At 55.8% G+C, this 18,729-nt stretch overlaps 3 protein-coding genes across 3 annotated transcripts; 1 reads left to right on the top strand and 2 right to left on the bottom strand.

Annotated features, from left to right (window-relative positions):
- Nucleotides 1-419: 419 nt before the first annotated feature.
- On the bottom strand, nt 420-4,524 carry VOLCADRAFT_105644 (uncharacterized protein; the record flags this gene model as incomplete). Its single annotated transcript, XM_002952606.1, has 5 exons — nt 420-2,232; nt 2,600-2,731; nt 3,047-3,206; nt 3,650-4,104; nt 4,285-4,524. 5 exons carry the CDS (start codon nt 4,522-4,524, stop codon nt 1,297-1,299), a joined length of 1,923 nt encoding a protein of 640 aa, XP_002952652.1. The 3' UTR covers nt 420-1,296.
- Nucleotides 4,525-9,293: 4,769 nt separating this feature from the next.
- VOLCADRAFT_93411 (uncharacterized protein) lies at nt 9,294-11,634 on the bottom strand (the record flags this gene model as incomplete). Its single annotated transcript, XM_002952605.1, has 4 exons — nt 9,294-9,377; nt 9,920-10,021; nt 10,195-10,569; nt 11,566-11,634. 4 exons carry the CDS (start codon nt 11,632-11,634, stop codon nt 9,294-9,296), a joined length of 630 nt encoding a protein of 209 aa, XP_002952651.1.
- Nucleotides 11,635-11,909: 275 nt separating this feature from the next.
- drp1 (dynamin-related GTPase) lies at nt 11,910-18,558 on the top strand. Its single transcript, XM_002952688.1, has 12 exons — nt 11,910-12,195; nt 12,396-12,570; nt 12,759-12,899; nt 13,164-13,352; nt 14,035-14,165; nt 14,663-14,860; nt 15,206-15,317; nt 15,587-15,804; nt 16,336-16,453; nt 16,707-16,869; nt 17,498-17,633; nt 17,963-18,558. Exons 1-12 carry the CDS (start codon nt 12,070-12,072, stop codon nt 18,140-18,142), a joined length of 1,887 nt encoding a protein of 628 aa, XP_002952734.1. The 5' UTR covers nt 11,910-12,069; the 3' UTR covers nt 18,143-18,558.
- Nucleotides 18,559-18,729: the final 171 nt, after the last annotated feature.

Below are 18,729 nucleotides of genomic sequence, written 5' to 3'. Positions count from 1 at the left end.
ACACATATACACGTCTACACATACACACACAACCAGACAACGCTCACTCGCTCACCACCACTAACGTCATAGCCAAGCCCGACGTCTTCCCCACGGTCGGGTACCGCGGTGTCGCCCTAGTAACAGCTGGACACATCACACAGTGCCCTGTTGTGATAAGTAGCTTCTGTCCCGGGACGCTCTCGCCAAGAATTCCGTGTCCAGTACTTGAGCACGCACTTCGCCTGTCGCCTCCCCCCCAAAGTCATGCGACGCCATGGCTCTGGTCAAACCTAATCAATTCGCTCTGCTACGAGGCGCGAGCACGAATGCGTCTACAGCTTATGATAAATAGCTACTGCACTAATTATGCGAACGTGCATGCATTCGCGAATGCATGCACGCGCATACGGCGTTTACGAAAAACCTCGTTTAGACTGGGGCATTCAATATGTTGACAGCTGACAAAGGTTGACGGTTAACAGTTGAAACTCAACGAAAATGGGCTCACACCCAGTGGGTCTTTGCCATCTCAGTCTTGCCAGCCCAGTCCGATTTTCCCCCTGGCCTGGCTACCGTCTTCCGCTCGCCGGTCCGAGCACAACCGCTTCTGCTCCCTCCCGCAAGAGGGAGAGAGCAGGGGAGAGGGATGCGCGTCGTCAATACGTTCCTCCGCAGCCGCCCCCCTACCTATCTGCATTACCACTTGATATTACACCTAGCACCTAGTCTTTGTACACGATCCCGCAAGGCAAACACAAGCGGCCTCTGCGGTTTTGCAGCAGCGGTTTCCGCTCATCACCGTGCGCTCAGAAATCACCGGCGCCGGCGGGCGGGCGCCAGCATGGAGCTTCCGGTCATCAGTGCCACTCTTCCCAACACGGCACTTGCCTGTACACCCCGCTGTGCACCTCTTCCTCCCCTCGCTGTCTCATGCACCCAAGCGCGCACACGTGGGCCCAAGGACAACAGCGACGCGTCTTCACAAGGGGACCCTAGTTCGTCTAATAGCATCTCTCCCCGTTGGCCTGCCTGCCCCTACCACATATCCCCACCTTCATCAACAGACCGTAACAGCCCCTGCTATGGCGTTACGACGGCTAACCCCAGTTGCCAGCACACGCACCTCCTCCACACGCAAGAAGTCAACCCTACTGGATCCGCCAAATATACAACGCGTGCTCCGCGGGCGGGAGCTGCTGCCGGCCCCTTCTCCTAAACCGCAAGACGCGTCCGGTCCCTTGGCCATTTCGCTGCCGCGACCACGCCAGGCCATGCCCCCTCGGCACGAGCGCAGCGTCGACTACTGGCCCATACTCATGCTGCTGCCCGCGCCTCATCATTGAGGATGTACTCTATCAACTGTTCCTCCGCATCGTCCAATTGGTTGCCTCGCCCCGTGCAGCTCTCACGGCTTCGCGGCTTGAGGGAGTTGTGCCCCCTGTTAGACTGGCTGCTGGTGTTGCGCACCGATTGGCTGCTGTTACCACGCACAGGAGTGGACGTGCCCGACTGAATCATCAGCACGTCGGCTCCGTCGCTGTCGGGCAAAGATCCCGGCAGGAGTGCACCAGGAGCCATGGGGTCGCCGCGGCTCGCCCGCATGGGCGAGCCTCCGCGCATGGGCGACGGCGCTCTAGGCCCGCCTGTGCGCGGCGGCGTGCGGCCGCCGCGCGATCCTCCGGCGCTACCGGGTGATAGCGGCGTCCGAGGCGGTCGGCCCAGCGGGTCCGAGGATGAAGCCGCCAGGCCCCCAGTCCCGGCATTGCCTGCACTGAATGGCGGTCCGCCCAGGGCACCCGCGCCGGGCCGGCTGCCCTTGACCGCCAGCGCCGGCAACGCCCCAAATCGGCCGTTCAGCGGCGGCAGCGTTGCGGCACGGCCACCGGAGCCTGGCGCCTTGATGGTAATGCCGGGGCCCACGGGCACGTCCTCGTTGCCAGCTGCGCGTGCGCCCCCGCCCGCAATCTCTTCGTCCACTTCCGTGAAACGGCGGTGCAGCACCTGCAGCAACGCAGGCTTGACGCCGCCGCCCAGCATCTTTTCCACTTCAAACGCCTGTCCTGCCGCCTTGCGGCCGCGGTACACCTCCGCCACAAGCCGCACCGCCGCGGCGCGGACCTTGTCGTCCGGCATATCCAGTGCTGGTCGCGTAAAACACACAATCTCCTCGGCTGGCAGTGCATCCGGCACGCCGCGTCCGCCAGCCCCCGCCGTGCGCCCCGCCGTGCCAAAGCCCATTTGTTGCTGCACCTGCTGACAAGCAAGAGACGGGGCAGCAACAAGCCTGCTCAACAAATGATGTGGAGGGTTTGCACCCACAAGTCCGCGAGCCACCACACAGGGTCCGCCGTACTCCCGTCCATGGATCGTCGGTGGGACCAGTCAACGCAAGCCGTGCACAGTGTATGTTGGAGAGGCAAGCCGAATGCTGTACTCTTTTGAAAGGGCTTAACAGGCAAAAGGCCGCGGAAGGATGCCGTCCGCCGGAATCCGCTACTGCAGATATGAAGCGCCTCATCCACAAACCCCGCCATAGCCATGGCCACAGCCACGGTCATGGCCACCCAACGAAACGGATGAAATGGTGCAATACCATAAAGTACCTCCGCACCCGCACCTGAACATTGAGCATGCACGTGATGAGCTCCAGCCGGCCAGCCATCTGGGAGGCGGCAGCAGCGCCCATCTGAGACTTCTTGGGGATAGCGCTCAATGCGTGGGGGGCCAGGAACGCCAACCCCAGCGAGGGCTGATTGGCGAGAGTGAGCAAGGCCTGGATGGACGTTTCCTGTTTCGCACACCGCGGCCAAATAAATAAGAGCACAAAAATCAGCCGACTCTTTGATCACGACAGGGATAACCCCCTGACATAACGGTCTGCAATGATTCCTTAAGCCCGCTGAGCACGCTCACGGTGCCATCATATTTACCCCCAAAACACAGACGACTCAATAAGCAAACTCCCAACCAATAGGCGCTGTTTCCGTCGTCAAGGGGGTTTGCTACGAGGATACAATCAGCCTCCCATTGCACATCAGCACTAACCGGCAGGGCACACGCTTACCTGGATACGAGCATTATTGTTGCCTACTCGATGCAGCAAGGTCGGCATCAGCGGCTCGAGGCCTTGCGAGAGGACGCTAAATGGTAACTGGGTGGAGTAGCTGGACACCAACGTCGAGAGCAACTCCAGAGCCGAATAGTATAGCGGCGCAACCTTGTCCCTAAGGGCGGGCCGGCACACGGAATGGGTGGGTGAGCCACACTTCAGACGACCCTGGATAAACTCCTTTGCCTAGGCCTACAACAGGGGTTATCTGGGGACGGGCTGTGGATGGAAAATCGCGACGATGACGAAACCGGCGTCGGATGCATTCAGCAGGTACTAGCTGGAACTCCGGAGACCGCGGGCCTAGAAGTATGCCCTGAACATGGTCCATCTGGATCGCCATATGTCAGCGAGCTACAGGAGAACACGCGGATCCCAAGCATGCAAGCTGCATAGCATACCGGCGGCTGACAAACCGTAGAAACCCCAACATCCCGGTAGCTCATCCCCCCCGAGGGTTGCGACAAGCTGCCGCGACCTCATTCTCTGAAGTTGTGTTCCCTGGCCCGTCTAAAGCTCGTCCCCCCAGTCCCCAGTCCCGGCTCCCGACACACGTACTTCAGCGCCTTATCCAGCAGCTGGGTTACAGTTATCCAGATGTCCTCCGCTCCATGCTCCGCATTGAATCGCGCATTGCCCAGATTGCGCATGACAGCCTGCAGCGCTTGCTCACGCGTTTTCCAGTCTGGGGAATGAAGGCTGCGCACTGTGCTTTCACCAAGGACAGCAGTCCACCCCGAAGCCTCCTCAGGCACTTGCACGGCCGCTGGCAGGTCCGCAGCCAGCTTTGTGCCATCCGACTGTGCGCCCACATAATCTATTTTCTTAGGAGCTCGCTTGGTTGGCGTTTGGCACTCGGTAGCTGCTAGAGGAGGGGCTGAAGCCTCTGCCTCTGACGAGGGCTCAAGTGCATCATCTGGCGCTTCCTCAGGCTCAGCCTGAGACACACCACGAGCCCCAGGTGCAAGGCCAGGCGCACGTGACGACTCCTCGCGGGCTACCAGAGGCAGCTTCTGCATGAGGCATGCGACCAACCGTCAGGCTTGGAGGCACAGAGCCAAGTCACATTCTACTTGTTAGGTTTTCTACTAAACCATTTTAGGACTTACGTACGGTTCAGAGCTAGTACCGAGCTATGCTCAAGGGCTTTCTAAGTCGTTGCACTTTGACGAACTGTTGTAGTAAGCACATACCTTCTCCTCGGTTGGTGAAGTTGTCGAAGCTGGTGATGGTGAATCAGCTGCAGCGGATACTGCAACGGGGCTGACGGACTTCTGCCTCGACGCCGTGTCCGGGGTAAGCGCTCGCTTCGGGACCTCAGGGACATCAGGGGGCGTCGTTCCATCAAGACCCTCCAACCTAGAAGGCGCTGAACCGATTCCCTTTCGCTCCTCATTCTTTTGCTTCTTGTCCTTTGAGAACAGTGAGCCCATCGTCACCTCCGCGTCCCAGCAGTACGCAGGCAGGCCTCTGCTCCTTCAGGCAAGAAGTCGGTAGAGATGACCTCTTAGTTCATACCAGCCTTAAAAAACTGCAGAGATGGCCTGATAGCTCGTGCCTAACCCCGCGCCCCGTGTTTAGGTCTACTTGACGGGTGCAAATGTTGTGGGTTACGACAAGAGAAAGGTATCTACATATGCTTGCAGCCAATAAGCTACTTAATGGTCCTGATGGGATATGACGGTGACGAGCAGGACTGAAAAGTTTTTTCGGTGACACAGTACGGCACTGCGGGAAAGTTGGTCAAGTCTCCTTCGAAAATTGGTTTCGTCTAAGGTGCAGATTTACAGTCAACAGTGTGTACCGAAAAGCAATGCAATTTCCTGACTTTGCAAAGCAGTCCGCAAGCGAACCGGCGCTGACACAGCTACATTGATGTATCTCGCGAGACCCAGTGATTACTTGCAACGAAAGTTCCCGTCACACTCTTCACAATGTTTTTAAGCGCCGGCAGCTAGGTGCCCATAAACAGCACCTTACTTTTTTTATTGGGCCTGTCTGCTAGGATCTTTCGCATATGACCTTATCATGTTAATTTTGTAGGAAGGCGAGGCATTTGAGTAGGGAAGGAGCTCTTGATAGAGGTATGAGACGCCGTTCGGCGGCTAGCGTTTCTTAAAAAAAGACCCTGGGCATAGGTGCCAGTTCTCGAGGACTTTTACGAAATGCGGTCACGTCTTAAGTTTGCCAATCGTTGGAACCTGGAGGGAACCTGCTGCTCCAGCTTGACCATCGTTGTGCAAACGGGGCTGCTGTGCGCGAAAGAACGTCAAGCAGACTCGCTAAGCTCTGGCCCTGTATGCCAGGCCAAGAAATAGCTACGCAGCACATGCCCAGCTGACTACCGGACGCTTGCTAACGGCTGAAACACCTTAAATATCCGTGCACTTCTGGACATACGCCGAGTCACAAACGCCTGTGCCTACCCCTGACCTTTCAAAATCCTCCCTGCCACAAAACACACCTTCCTTAACCTGCAACCTGTATGCGTAGCACCTTGTACCTTACACCAGTTCTTACCCACTCAAACCCATCTCGCTGGGATTAACTAGCCACTCTCCACGCTGGCCTTCAATGGGCGCACACCAAGCGAGCACCAGAATGCCAAAACTGCCCTCTGCCCTTCTCCTATCCTCGTTAAGACCTCCCCGCCGAACCCTGACTGCATGGCATCTCGTCTGGTGAGAGGAACTTGACGATGCGCTCCAAAGAGCTGTCAACTATCCTTGCAGTTCCAGGAGCAACTGTCAGGGCCGGCCATGGGGCGAGTGTCCAGGTCTCACTAGGAATTGGGACAAAAGCTTTGTTTCACTGTAACTCGCGTACTTGTCTTGGCCGTCACCTGCCATCCCAACAACGTCCCTGACTGCATCTGTCCGGGTACGCATGCTATGGCAAAGCTACGCATGACAATCGCAACGAGATTCTCCCTCGTCGAAATGCCCACTTGCGTCGAAATGCCCTTCAGACGTGGCCTGCCTGCACACCGGCAAGTACAAGCCCGTACTGCTGCTACAAGCCCACGGGTGGTGAACCGTTCCCAGCGGTTCTCCCTCCCGTTGCCTAGCACACTGCGAGCGCGCCAACGCTGGTGTTGTAGTTTTCAGTGCCAAACTCGCCGTTCCAAGGCCGGCAGCTGAGGGATGATTGGAACCAGCGGAGCTCAGTTACAAAGGGAGAAGTGCAGAACCAACTTCATTTGCTTCTACAGGGTGTTTCTACACATAACATACTGTAGGGGGGAAAAGAAATGAGGTCATGAAAAGGGTGGCTCCTAAGCCAACAGTGTGAATACAAGCAAGTTACAAGTTACAAGTTCCGCACACAAGTGAATACAAGCAGGGAGGGAGGACAGAACTATCCAGGGACGCAAAAATTGCCGGGTAAGCTGTGTCCCCAGCATCATTTGCCGGCTGAGCTGACATGTCGCGAGGTCCCGCAACGTTGCTTGCGCTGGCGGTGCGTTAAGCATCTGTCCCGTACCGCTGTTTACCACTTGTACGCCTTCCTCCCGCATCGCTTTGGTAGATCTAACGCAGTCCTGCGAGGGTGCTTCTTTCGGCGCTTACCACCACGCAAGAGCAACGATGCAGGCCAGCCTCGCCGGCAGGCCCCCAGCGCCATACATACGTGCGCACATCACACACGCCCTGCCTTAAGACCTTTCGTAGCCCAACTCGAATGCCACTGCGCTCATTGGATGCCTGGCATTCTCCATTGTGATTGTCATTGTCCATCGTCATTGTCCATCGTCATTGTCCATCGTCGCCATCAACGACAACAACACCGCCACCATTCCTCAACCCCGCCATCATCACGGGCAACTACTGGATGCACGACCGACCGCCGTGCGCCGCGCCAGACGAAAACCGCAAAGCGTGAAAAATCGTCTTTCCCAGATGTCTGTCTGTCCGCGGAGCAGCTTACTTTTCGGTCCGGTGGCTAACTGGACACGCCCCTAAGTCCCCCTGCGCCGGCAAGCTAAACTGTATGTAGATCCAGGCGATAGCAAGCAAGAGCGCACTAGCGAAGGATAAATCGGAGATAAGACGGCCAGAGGCTGTCAGAGGTGGAGGATTAGCACGGCTGGTGGATGAAGCCATGCATGGAAGGAGCCAGGAACGGCGTACGGAACCACCAGGCGGGAAATAAGGAACCACTAACGACACAGGTACGCACGCGAAAGAAGCCACGATTGTACGGTTGCACGATTGTAGCCCGCGGGAAAGATATGAAAAGGTATCACGTGGATCGCACACACACACACACACGTCGGCGGCAGCGCGCACGTTGTTGGCGCGTCATCCTGTCCGACGACAAAGAAAGGTCCCGTATGCATAGCAATTCATTAATCACATCCCGGTCCAGTCCTGCAACATCCAACTTGAGAAAGAGTACGAACACTTCCCTAACGGTTGCAGTTGCAACCGTCGCACAAACTGATGAAGACGCAAGCGTCATTTATCACTTGAGTTACACTCGCTGGAGCATCACCACAACATAGGCCTCCGGAACCACGCAGCACTAGCAAGGAGGATTGCACGTTAGCATTAGATTACGGTGAACCTCCTCCAGGAGAGGCGCTCGTACTGCACTTCATGGTGCGGCACAACAGTGTGATCTAATGCGATGTAGTGGACTACAGCGTGCGCTGTACTACGAGTGTACCGTACTACATGATGTTGTACTATAACACATGTGTCACAATTCCGGCTGGACTGCATCACAGCACGCCGCACTCGCACGCAGCCAACGGATCTGTCCTCGCTCGGCTACATCACATGCCCCTTGGGCATGCCTGGCACGCCCTTTTCGCGTCGTGGACGGCCACCCCCTGCACCGCAACCATATCCCCCATCCCGTTCATCACATCGCTAATACGACACCCAAGTTGCGCTTAGCCGTACACCACAGACGATGAAGGTTGCTATACCATTAGCTCTTGCGCCAGCCCGAGCGCAAGCCTGCCCAAAGTCCGAGAGAACAAAACACATCATAAACGTGGTACGAGGCCCTCGCCTTGGTACCTTTTCGGGTTATCGCACGCCTGTACAGTGTTTTGCGCAGCGCCGGTGCTCCCTTGAGCCATGCGTGTGCATCCGCTCGTCTTAAGCGCGGGGATGTGAAGGATGTGTCGTGCATGTGCGCGGCGCGTGATTCTTTGAGTTTGAGTAGGGCCCAACGCGCTGTCGGGCGAGGCGCACCCACGCGCCCAAGGCATTTCGCAGCCCTGGAGGTCAACCGCGGCGAGGGATTTGTGGCTGGACGTGTTTGGCCCCTTGCCTTTTGCCCCCTGTTCGGACAACGGCCGCGCAAGTCTCCCTCCATTGATGATAGCCTAAGTTAATGAGTCCGCGAATCCGTTGATCAACTGCTCGTTGATCGCCTTCATCATACACCCTTGCACTTAATATATCGTCCATGGGCCCCAGGCTTTTTTGACAGACAACCCCGCATTCGTGCGGAAGTTGTGACTTAATAGCACACAAGACAATCGGATGCGGTCGCCAGCTTTGTCGCCGGTATCAGAGCTTTGAGGTGTCAGCCCAGATATGCACACACACACACACATTCACACAAACTTACTCGACCAAGACGAATTCAGAACGAATAAAATGTCAACAGTTTACCAAGGCCCCCAAAGGCTATGAAAACATGCCCAGTTGCTGGTGCGTGGTGGCGCGGCACGAAGGGCCTGATGGAAGCATACCACTGGCTTGCTAGTCGCCATAACGTAGCTGGCTAGCCCACCAACCAACAACTTCCACAGCCGCAAACGTCTCCTTGGCGGCTCCATTGAGCCGCAAAATAATAGCGGCTCAAAAGGATTACCGAGCCGCGTAACCCAGGCTCGGCGCTGGGCTCGGGCGAGTTACAAGTGTAACAGCGCCATGCAAGCTGGATACCATGGGACATTGGAGATACCCGCGCATGCCTTCCCGCAGCTAGCCAGCTCCAAGGCTGTGCAGCCGGCCGCACGCCGCTACAGCCACCGCCATGACGACGCCGGCTACACCACCACGCTACCGGTCCGCCCAGGCTCGCTGGGACCGTTCGAAGCCGCATGGACGTGCCTATGGTCCTGTCTGGTTGCCTTGCCGGCTTGTTGGCCGGATGGTTGATGGATTTCGTTAGCTAGTTTGCTGGCCGGCTGGCCGTGTCGTTGGCTAGAAGCTTCTTTCCCGCATCATCCGGGTTCAGTTCACTCAAGCGTGTGGTCCTCATCGCACTCGCCGTCCGCGGCCTCTGCATCCCAATCCCCAGGTCCTTCTTTGCGATTGCGTACCTGCGGCCCGATTAATAAGTGGCCCCGTGCGGGTCCGAGACATGACGGCACGGCAGATCGAATGTGAGGCAAGCACGGTTCACACAGCCCAGCTAGGGCCACCGATCAGGGTACGCCGGCAGAGGTAAAAACAGTGTGGAGACAGTGACAGGGAGAGAGAGAGAGGGGGTGAGAGACACATCAAGAGAGAAGGATGCTCTTCTGCGATGGCTCCAGCAGCCACATGTTAAGTCTGCTGCTGAAGTCCGCAAATAAATCCACAGCCAGCCCGTGTCTCTACCGCATCAGACGTCCATGAACGCTACGGCACCCATACGCATATGCACCCATACGGCACCCAGCACTCCCTGCGAGAACCCGGCAAACACTCCGCTTCACCCCGACCAATCTGACCTCATCGCAATGCCCATCCCTAACCAGCCCACCACGCCAGCCAATCCGCAACATCAGCCCATCATGCACACTTCCAATCACATAAGCTTATTAGCTCATCACCAACTCTAAGCTAACCCCTGACCCAAAACCACGAGGAAGTTACGTACCTGGCTGACGAAGCGCTCTAGCAAGTCGTGGAACAACTGCTCGTCAAACGCGGAAAAGAATAGCTCCTTCAAAGGGTGCTCATCAGGCAGTGCACACATATCCTGCATAGCGGCCGTACGGCATCAAGTACGGCAGGTGACCAGCAGTACGGTAGCAATCCGTGCTGCGTATTGCGGACAGTTTCTGTCTGTCATGACAGGCGAGCATGAGGGTGAGGTCAGATACGCCCCGGTTCCCAATCCCAAGCCTGTGTCTCGGATAACAGCCCTCGCACCGAAACAATTGTTGGATTGGAGCGGCGGCGAATGGAGCAGCATGTACAGCAATGGGTGTCCTTGTCTTCGTGCCATACCTTGCTGGTGACGTTCTTTTCCCGCATGATAGCAGAGAGCGCGTCATTGTATGCTGCTAGCGCCGCGACCTCGTCAATGCAGGCCACCTCCTCGGTGTCCCCTGACGAGACCCCTGCCTCCTCTTCCTCCGCTGCTTCGGTGTCGGCGCCCACGTTCCGCTGAGCCGCCGCCGCCGCCGCCGCCGCTACCACTCCCTTCGCCGCCCTGGCGTCTGCCTCGACCAGCGCATCGACGATGTTTTCCGCCAGCTCTGTGAGGGCTTCGCAGAGCTTGCGGTTGACATCTTCCATCACGGCCTGCACGGGCCAAGAGGCTTGAAAAGTGAAAACCGCCGTGCGCTGCCACGCGCCGCGCGGTGGCTGTGGTGCTTTTGCCGAGGCGAAGTCCGGCACAGAGGACAGAGCATGATGGCTAACAGGGTAGTAACACCCTGTCCTGCTAGACACCTTGTGTGCTGCTGGAGAATCCGTGGCTGCTGCTAGCGTTCACTCATACCTTCAATTTTCCGGCCATGTGATTCGCTGTGTTAAGTGTAACTACGGAGGTGAATGTGATAGGGGCCTGATTAGGACGACGATAGGGTGTGCGAAAACTCGGAGTTCCTGACCGGATCGATTTGTGTCGAGCAGTGCCTAGGGAAGTGCTTTTTCACACAAGGGAAGGCTCGTGTTGGCGCTGAGAGTAGGTTTGAGGAACGGGTTTAGAAGAAACCTGGTTGGTCGGTCGGTCGGTAAACCGGTTCCGTGCGCGTACCTCCCGGCGTAACGTTGGAGCACACAAGTCTCAAGCCTTAAGGCAAACAGCCTACTAGCACGTGTTTAAGTAAGGACGGAGCTGGTACTGCACCCACATGGGCCATGTGTGCCTCTTCCGTTCTTGCGGACTTGCGCGTTTGCTAGTCGCGAAGCCAATAGCGTGGCTGTCGGACCGGCGCAGAATGTACGGCACTACGAGCAGGAGTTACATCGCGAGGTTGGCCCCTTGAGCTGACTACTGGACTTACATCGTAGAAGGCGTTCAGTTGGGCGGTTGGACTTTGATATCAACGGGAAGGGAGGGCCCCCTGCCGTAAAGCCAGGCGTCTCAGAAAAACGATGCTTTGCCGAGATGTAGAATTATAGAATGCTGGCAGTGACAGTGACAGTTGCGGGGTACCTATTGATACTTGGCCGCTTGCAGAAAAGCAGCTGCACTTCGTTAAGCTGGTTACGGTAGACAAAGCGGGGCTAGCTGGCCCATTCAGCCAAATCCCAGTATTTAATAATTTGAAGAGAAGGATAGCTGACGCATACCTGCTTGTCCGGGTCCCTGTTGAAGTCATCAAAGAAGCCCGCGTCACTCTCATCGTTGTATGTCGCCATGCGCACCGCCTCAATCCAGTTTCTGCAAGGCCTATGCCGATGCAACGCTGCGCTGACTCTGGACGAGCAAGCGCGTTCCCGTTGCAATAACCGGTACGCTAACAACGAAGTGTTCCCTAAAGCCAGCTGTGCTGACTGCCCCGTGTGTACAACAGTAATACATCAATCTCAACTACTGCTGTTCTACCTTCCCAAAGTGCTTCAGTCTTCGCCGTACGGGGGTTGTCGTTGTAAACAGCCTGCGCACCCCTCTTCCTCCCTTGTAGACGGATTTTTTAGGAAACTGTGATCTAAAGATGAACTTTTGATATATTGTCCATACAGTTCTGGACTGTATCTACTTGTCCGTCTGCCCATCTTCTTGTGTTTCCGAGCACCGACACGTTTTCCCCGCACAAGTTACACACCTTTTGCCCCTGAAGCCAATCTATTGAGATGGAGCGTGTGATTGGACTTGTTAACAAGCTGCAACAGATATGCACATCGTTGGGCGACAACGCGCTTAGCCCGCAAAGCATTCTCTGGAACAAATTGCCAACTATTGTCGTTGTGGGCGGCCAGGTGCTTGATTTTGGTTTGGGCGGTATCCGGACAAGGCAGCTGGGAGCAGTTGGTATTGGAGCTAGGGCACACTACTATCTTTCGACTACGCTTAATGCAATATTTAATAATGATGCTTGGACTAAGTTTATTCTGATGCGAGGATGTGCTAAGGTCGCGGCTCACGTTTGGATCGTTCGCATCTATTCGTTCGCCTGCAGAGCTCGGGCAAATCGTCGGTGCTTGAGGCCGTTGTCGGCAGGGATTTCTTGCCGCGCGGCACTGGTATTGTCACGCGTCGCCCTCTGGTGCTCCAGCTTGTCAAAACTGACGACTCTAGTGCCCAGGACTATGGGGAGTTCTCACACGCGCCAGGTCGCAAGATTCCCAGCTTTGGTGAGCCATTTTGCCGCTGCCTTGTTGAGATGCGCATGAGTCCTGCATCTCTTATTATTAGACGACTGTGTTCCCGACACCGGGTAGTGTGTGTACTGACACCGTTGTGCGGGGTTGCGCGAATGGCCGGGTCACCTGGCATTAATTAATCTTTATGCCTTTCTGTTGTCTCAAATCCATGCGTGCAGAGGACATTCGCAAGGAGATCGAGGATGAAACCGAGAGGCACCTCCACAAGATGGGGGGCAACAAAGTGGTCTCTCCGGATCCAATCTACCTGACCGTCTACTCCAACAACGTTCCCAACCTAACCTTGGTAGACATGCCAGGTACCCGCCCCTTGCAAGCCGATCTGATCACATCTCGACAACACTGCGAAAGTACAACATATCGGAACACGACACTAAATAATATGGTTCAACTGCTACCATCCGAGCATGACTTTCCATGCGAAAATCGCAGTTGCAGTTTAGAGGCCTGCCTTTGCATCAGACATGGCGTGCACTCTTGTCACAGCAAGCGTGGGTCAGCGGTTCTTTCCATCCCTCCATTCACTCTTTCGTGGTTCGTCTTTCCCTCCGATGTCACCGCAGGCCTTACAAAGGTGCCCATCGACGGCCAGCCGCCGAGTATCGTGCAGGAGCTGGACGAAATGGCGCGCCAGTACGTGAAGTCCGACAACGCCATCATCCTAGCAGTGACACCCGCCAACGCAGATTTGGCGACCTCAGATGCGCTGCGCATGGCACGCGACGTGGACCCCAGCGGCGATCGCACCATTGGTGAGGTGGCATATAGAAGAGGGTCTCTTGCCGAATTTTTTAAAGGACATGTCGGATACAGGGCGGATGGGTTTCATTTCCCTCCTCATGTTACCGCCTGGGAAACGTATGGGCAGAGATTTAGGTAGCTACCACCCACCGGAAGGCTTGGCTGACATATTGCGATGGCGCTCTTTTTGGCAAATGGCATTTACCTAGACCGTGAAAATACGAAAGGCCCGTCGCTAAATGCACTGCTGCGGAGCCGGGGTTCCTCAACGCTGACCCACGAAGGGGGCACGAAGTGCACCACCAAAGTGCACTGGGGTTTCCATTAGTAATCCGCCGGTGCCAAGCTGCCGGGCCCCTAGGATAAGCATCCGTAACGTGTTAACACACAAGTAGAACGCATCAGGCAATGACCCAGATGGAACCTTGCCGCGATCGAGGCTTAACGGTCTGCCGTGCGGCGCACGGCCCGGCATGAACGTAGTAGTATGGGATAGTAGGGGAGCGACCACAGCCCAGGCCCGGGCCTAACGTGGCCCGGGCTCGGCTGTCCATTGATGGAGTGGCTGATGCGCTGGTTTTGCAATCACTGCCAATCTGGGCTAACCGGCGCATGCCTTGTTGTCTGATTGCCGGCATCGTCCCGGACCTGGGTCTGAAGGAGTTGTAACCCTTGACACCGATGCCCTTCTAGGCGTGCTGACGAAGGTGGATATCATGGACCGTGGCACGGATTGCCGCGACGTGCTGCTGGGAAGGACGCTGAAGCTCAAGCACGGCTGGGTGGCGGTGGTGAATCGTGGCCAAGCCGACATTAACAGCAGGGTGCGTGTTACCAAGGAACACGCACGGGGGATATCGTGGAGTGCCAGAGGCTGATATCCTTATGGGCACTTCCGCCCTACTAAAATTTCAAAGGAATTTTGTAGTGATTGCAGTTACCACGTTTCCGTTTTGGGGTGCTGGGGCAACTGGCTGTTCGATGTTATGCGGTTTTCCTGGCGGGCCGGACCCCGTGGCCATGGCATCTACGCCATGTCGATTTTGACCGTCAGCCAGTGTACACAGCCCCTGAATTGCCCAGTTGCAGAACCCATGAATCGTTTATCCAAATTCCAACATTAGCATGGCTCGTAGATAAGGGACACAGACACATTTTCAGTGGCTGTGCATGTTGAAGGATCCTGCCCTATATATCCTCTTACGTCGCCTGGCTGTGTTCGTCAAATGATATCTCTTTGTCCAGATTCCCTAGCACCCATTCCCAACGCATTTGCACACGCCGTTAATGTCTAACACACCCTTGTGTCGCCGCCGTTCAGGTATCCATGAAGGACGCACGTGCAAAAGAGCGTGAATTCTTCCAGGGCAAACCCGAGTATCAGGACCTGCAGAACACGGGCACGACCTTCCTTGCGGATAAATTGTCCAACCACCTGATTAATGAGATCATGAAGAGCCTTCCGTCCATCCAATCATACATCGATGATACCATCGCCAAGCTTACGAAAGAATTGCAGGTATGGATGGGCAGCAGTGTGGGATTTTGGCCCAAGATTGGGGTGTAGTGTGGGGTGTGAGTGGGGTGAGCGCACATGTTGGCAAAAGGACGATCGTGGTTGTTCCGGCAAGCGCCCGCAATGGCTGTCCCAGTCACCCGATCCAGCTCTTGCACGCTCGTCCAACCTAGCGCTCGATATCTCATAATCATAAAGAACGATTTGGCTAAGATATTCACTACTTCTCATTTCGGAGTTCCGGTCAGCTGAACCATGTTGCGTGATTGTAATAATTGTTGTAGTCTATTTGCCACGCGGCACGATTTCGAACGCTGCTCATGCCATCCCGCCGGCCTTTCCTCGCAGGCACTCGGCGGCGACGTGAGTCATAGCCGTGGCGCTATGCTGCACATGACATTGCAGCTATGCCAAAAACTGGAGCGGGCCTTCGAGCGTATTGTTGATGGCGGGAAGGACGGTAAGTGGGGGACTGCGGCAACCCACGGTTGTGGTTCTGGTATGGAGTAGGTTTACGGGGAGCGCGTGCCCTCGCGGCACAGGTCGCGCAGTCGAGCGAGCAGCGAGCCATTTGCAGGTGGAATACGCCAGCATCCTGAGGCATGGCCGTGCCAACCTCCGCAGCAACATCATTCCACTTAGTTTGGCAGAGCCTGTGACCGTCACGCCGTGGCCGCCACCGAGGATGGTAGTCATTCTCTACTGCGCTGGTGGGCCCCGTTAACGCAGGTGGCGAGAAGATCCTGGACGTGTTTGAGATCAAGCTCAAGGAGGCCATCAACAAGTTGCCTTTCCAGCGGATCCTGACGCTCAAAAACGTGCAGATGGTTGTGAACGAGGCGGATGGCTACCAGCCGCACATTATCGCGCCAGAGAACGGCTACCGCCGTCTCATTGAGGATGGGCTGTCGTTGCTGCGTGACCCTTCGCTCAACGCAGTCGAGCTGGTGTGTATGGGGTGGGCGTTCGGGTCGCGAAGGAGAGGTTTGGCAGGCGGAGTTTCCTACCCTTAAGGAGATTCCCCTATGTATTGGTTCTGCGTTCCAACGTTAGCGTTGTCCTGTCGTGGAACACCTATAGGAATGGAGTTGATTGGGATTGCGGTCAACGGGCGGTAAGAAGTTTTGTTTTATCAGATGTTTTTTCTTAAAATAATAAAAAGTATGGTGCATTTCCAAACCCAAAGGTAAAATTCCCAGCTAAAGGAAGGTATAAGCCCAAGGGAAGAGAGTATTTGTATGCACAAATTAATAAGCTTTGGCAATTCTCTAACGAGGTTTACGGTCGGAGTGCCTGCTCGAGGGGCCGCACGTTATGAGGGGGACTGGGTCAGGGAGATTTTAGTCCAAAATGTTGTGTGTGTGTGTCAACCTCTGGAGTTGCGTAAGTCTGATGTGACGGGCCCATACGAGCCCTGAGGAGGCCCAAGGGGCAGCCCGGACTCCTACAAACGGTGAACTGTCACGCTGCGCGTGCAGGTGCATCAAATCCTCAAGGCTATTGTGACCCTCGCGGTCAACACGCCGGACTGCCGAGACCTGCAGCGGTTCTTCAACTTGAAATCGGAGATTATCAACCACGCCGCCAACACGCTCGGTAGGTAGCAATCACAGGACTTTCTGGCTCCCAAGGTGCTTCATGATACATGGCAAGGCTAGGAACTGGGGTCAACCTAGCGGTATTTCGCAAAGGCGACCGTCGCTGCGACAGGTGCGCAATCCTTTTTCGTGCACTGCACCGATGTAGGCTTGGCACCGATGTTTATCCATACGCACCGCGAACAGCAGTGACAGCTGTCCATGCCGCCGCTTTTGCTTCAATGCTGTACCACGCCATGGCCGCATTACAGAGCGCCTCCGCAAGGATACCGACGCCATGGTTCGTACGCTTGTGGACATGGAGGCCTCTTACCTATCGGCCAGCTTCTTCCGTGAGATTGTGGCTGCGGAAAGCTACGCCTACGATCCCTCACGGCCACGGCCCGCGTTCTACACGCTCTCGGGAGAGAACCTGTGAGTTAGCCGACATGCGTTCCCTCGCTAGGTGCAGCCGATCGTGACCATAATGTAAACAAAATTGGCAGCGCGGAGCTGGGCTTACAAGACAAGTGTGACGATCATCAACGTGTAGTATTTGCAACTGTGCATTGCGCTCCCGGGAATACACCCAGCTATTCACCTGCATCCGGCAGGCCCGAGTGCATGTACAGCTGATACCACGATAGAGCTGATAACAGCTAATGCCACGGACTATCTTGCGTACCTCTCCTACGGCGTTCTGCAGCATGTGTATGGGAAAGCATCGGGCGCAGGCCACGGGGCCTTCAGAGCACCAATGGTTCGGTAACAGGCGCCTGATCTACCCTACAGCCCGACTGCCGGAGGAAAAGCGATGTCGTATCATCGTGGGGCAATACTTGCCGAGGTGGTGGGATTCGGCCATCAAGCCTCTCGGTCCTTACTTAGCTTTTATCTGTAGACGCTTGGGCCTTAATACCGTGAGCAGTTGTCCTTGGAAGTCCCGTGGGATGGGGAGGGGGTCCTTGCACCGTTGTTTGTACTTGAGTTTGAGGATGTCCCGCGACCCTATTTGACGTTCGTGCTAATCCTTTCGCTGATCACCGTTTACCCTATCGTACAGCTTCGAAAAGCGGTACGACAACCTGCCGGTCGCGGACGCGCACCTGCAGAAGATCAGCGACCACGTCTCCGCCTACCTGGCCATCGTCAAGGGGCAGATGCTGGCTACCGTGCCAAAGGCAATTGTGCATTGCATGGTTAGTTTCGGGCGGCCGTATGAAGACGTACAGTGTGACCGTAACCGAAAAGTTTCTCCAAAGCCGTGCCAATGGCAGGCAGATTCAGGGCCCTGGCGGTGGCGCCGAGAACGGGCGCCAATTAGGGCTGGGTCCAAAACGCAGGATGCGTTTTACGAGGATGTACATCCGGGTGTTGCTTTCCGTGCGCCCCGGAGGTGGTGTTTACACTCATTGCCGAGGTCTGCTCGGCGTCCTATAGCAGTCCTGGGCGTTGAGCGCTATTGGCACTGTTGCGATTCACTTTTCTGAATGTTCCCTTGTATGTGCACTACGTTTCACCGTTGTAGGTAATCCCGGCGAAGGGCGGCCTGCTCATGGCCCTCCAGGAGGATGTGGCGGGCAAGGAGGAGCCACAGCTGCGGCGCTTAATCAACGAGAGCGAGGAGATCGCCGAGCAGCGCGAGAGTGTTAAGAAGCGACTTACGTTGCTGCAGCGGGCATCCAAGGAAATCGCGGCTTTCATGTAGAGGATGTAGCAGTTAGGAGGATGAATACATGCGTATTAGGGTCGTTAGGTCTGTTTTGGACTTTCCGTTAGAAGACCGCAGGGGTTTGGAATGAGCGAAACTGTGAGGTAGCAGGCTGTATACTGTCTAGGTGTTCTGTGTGTACATCTCATGGCGTCGAAGGCGCAGTTTGTGATTGGTAGGGCGGTAGGTGCGGGCAGTAGGGCTTTCCTACCAACGGTCGTTTTTTGTCTAGCATGATCCGTCCAATGCTGACTGTGAATTTTTGACGTCTGCGCCAAGTTAGTGCAAGTCTATAGCAACATTTTACTTGGACTACCTGCGAGCCTTAGGCACGAGACTATTAACTCGTCTTTTCTGGGGTTGCAACATCTGTACTTTGCGTTTCTTTTACGCTGTAACTGCCACAAGAACTGAAAGCCCCTGAAAGCGCATGCTGTCCTCAGTCCCCGCCGTTGCGTAGTTAGGTGAAAGTTCAATGCTGGCCAAAGGCTTACGGCATACAGCGCTGACTAGTGTACCAAGGATTCTTTCCCAGACTCATTTCAGTATATACATACACATCAAATACGCTCGAAGGGAGTTGC

This window comes from Volvox carteri, assembly GCF_000143455.1.
Source record: "Volvox carteri f. nagariensis unplaced genomic scaffold VOLCAscaffold_31, whole genome shotgun sequence".
Lineage (NCBI taxonomy): Eukaryota > Viridiplantae > Chlorophyta > Chlorophyceae > Chlamydomonadales > Volvocaceae > Volvox > Volvox carteri.
The sequence above is the reverse complement of the archived record's forward strand: the minus strand, read 5'-3'. Positions and strand labels throughout refer to the sequence as shown.

Bases quoted from the DNA above. Each gene is read 5' to 3' on its own strand.
- drp1 (XM_002952688.1), top strand. From the start codon at position 12,070: ATGGAGCGTGTGATTGGACTTGTTAACAAGCTGCAACAGATATGCACA. The intron at 13,353-14,034 runs GTGAGGTGGCAT...ATGCCCTTCTAG, and splicing joins CAGCGGCGATCGCACCATTG to GCGTGCTGACGAAGGTGGAT. The intron at 16,870-17,497 runs GTGAGTTAGCCG...CCTATCGTACAG, and splicing joins ACGCTCTCGGGAGAGAACCT to CTTCGAAAAGCGGTACGACA.